Source organism: Poecilia reticulata, linkage group LG4 (genome assembly GCF_000633615.1).
Source record: "Poecilia reticulata strain Guanapo linkage group LG4, Guppy_female_1.0+MT, whole genome shotgun sequence".
Classification (NCBI taxonomy): domain Eukaryota; kingdom Metazoa; phylum Chordata; class Actinopteri; order Cyprinodontiformes; family Poeciliidae; genus Poecilia; species Poecilia reticulata.
Window position 1 is genome coordinate 5,516,427 of NC_024334.1, and position 1,936 is coordinate 5,518,362.

At 54.1% G+C, this 1,936-nt stretch overlaps 1 protein-coding gene across 1 annotated transcript in view; it reads left to right on the forward strand.

The window, feature by feature from the left end:
- Nucleotides 1–1,936, forward strand: part of frem1b (Fras1 related extracellular matrix 1b) — a 47,119-nt gene that overhangs the window by 10,133 nt on the left and 35,050 nt on the right. Inside the window, exons 13-16 of the mRNA XM_017304249.1 lie at nt 708–875; nt 943–1,151; nt 1,542–1,646; nt 1,790–1,897. Of these exons, the coding sequence (XP_017159738.1) occupies nt 708–875; nt 943–1,151; nt 1,542–1,646; nt 1,790–1,897 (590 nt within the window). The remainder of the gene's footprint in view (nt 1–707; nt 876–942; nt 1,152–1,541; nt 1,647–1,789; nt 1,898–1,936) is intronic.

Here is a 1,936-nt window from a genome sequence, read left to right on the forward strand (position 1 = left end):
CTGGCTAGCAGTGACAGCTAGCAGCAGTGACAGCTAGCTGTTAGCTGGCTAGCAGTGACAGCTAGCTGTTAGCTGGCTAGCAGTGACAGCTAGCACAGACTGGTTATTATCAACATTTGGCCAATTATAGTTCAATAATTCTGCTTTCATTTCTTCCACAGCTTCAGGTGATTTTATTCTAACTAAATTAGTAAATTGCTTTGTGATAATTAAATTAAGCTGATTACTAATACAACACAGTAAACATGGCACTAAAACTATCATCAGTTACTGTCGCTCTGTTCTTCATGTAGGTCTTAATATCAATAGACAGAAACCTGAACAAACATTTTGAATAAATTATAAAGTCGTTTTAGTCTCTCAGTATATTTCAGCAAATCAATGTGAAAATGGGTTTTATCAGTCTGAGTCCTGGTTGGTGAGAATCTCTTTGTCAGGTCGTTCATTAACACACGATTTAGCGTTTCTGCACATTTAGCAGTTCTGTGTTTTATACTCCAGTCGAAGGCATTTGGTCTTTTCTTCCTCTCACCTGGATTGTTTTCGGCTGCAGTAGTTTTACTGAATCCCTGCGGCTGGAGAACGTGGCGACTTGCTGCTCATCTGGGTTTGCATCTTTCCTGCCGGGTCCAGATTCGCCGTCCTCCAGGTCCTCCAGAACCGGCTCTCTGGGCTCCAGTGACCGTCCTCCATGTTCTGCCCTGCAGCACGCCGTCCACCACAGGAAGGTGGCCTTCATGCCGCCAGTGGAGGACATCGGCCCCGACCCGCTCTTGGTGCAGTTTGTGTTTTCCGTCAGCGACCCGCACGGCGGCACCGTCTCTGGGCTCGTCTTCAATATCACCGTGACCCCCGTGGACAACCTCCCACCTGAGGTCAGAGGTCGCCTGGCTGCTCTGAGTGGATGGAGGTCGTGTTTCTGCTTCACCTGTCGTCTCTCAGGCCTTCACCAACCTGCTGCGAGTGGAGGAGGGCGGCGCCGCCTTCGTCACAGAGGAGCACCTGCAGGTCCAGGACCGGGACAGTCCAGAGGACGAGCTGAGGGTGGAGGTGCAGAAGACGGCCCGGCACGGTCGGTTGGAGCTGCAGGGCGGGGTTCTGCTGCAGGGGGGCGGGTTTGGGCTGCCGGACCTGAGAGGACTGCAGCTCAGGTGAGATCCGCCTTCATCCAGGGCTCAGCAGAGCTTTGACTCAAGTTTGGTTCTGACCCAATGTGGCGGGAAGTCAGGCAGCAGAACCTCCAGGATTTTGTGAGCTCAGATGGTTTTTGCCGTGGGCCCGGTGCCGTGGCGCCGTGGGCCCGGTGCACAGGGCCCAGTGACGGGGGCCCGGTGCAGAGGGCCCGGTATAGAGGGCCCGGTACAGAGGGCTCGTGGCTCCGTACGTTGACCCCAGCATGGTGTCTCCTCATGGTTTCCTCCTGTCTCATTAGCACCAAGCGTTTCTGTCCAGAAGGTTCTGGAGGAGATGTTTCCCTCTGGCTCCGGCTCTGGGTTTTCCAGAACCAGAACCAGGCTCAGCAGCTCTCTGCCTACATCCAGGTACGTCCATGACGACTCGGAGACCAGACAAGACCTGGTGGTTCTGAAGGTGACGGACGGTCAGAACTCCATGGACGTTGTGCTACACATTCAGGTGAGTCTGAAGTAGCGACATGATCCAATAGCACCGATAGACGGGTCAGGCTGGACGGGTTCTGGAAGGTGGGTCCGTGCTGCATTCAGGGCCCGCAGGTCTTTAGACCTGGCTGAGTTTCAATAAGCTAAACCTGGGTTCTACCGGGTTACAGAGCGGATCCAGGGTTCTACCGGGTTACAGAGCGGATCCAGGGTTCTACCGGGTTAAGAGTGGATCCAGGGTTCTACCGGGTTACAGAGCGGATCCAGGGTTCTACCGGGTTAAGAGCGGATCCAGGGTTCTACCGGGTTAAGAGCGG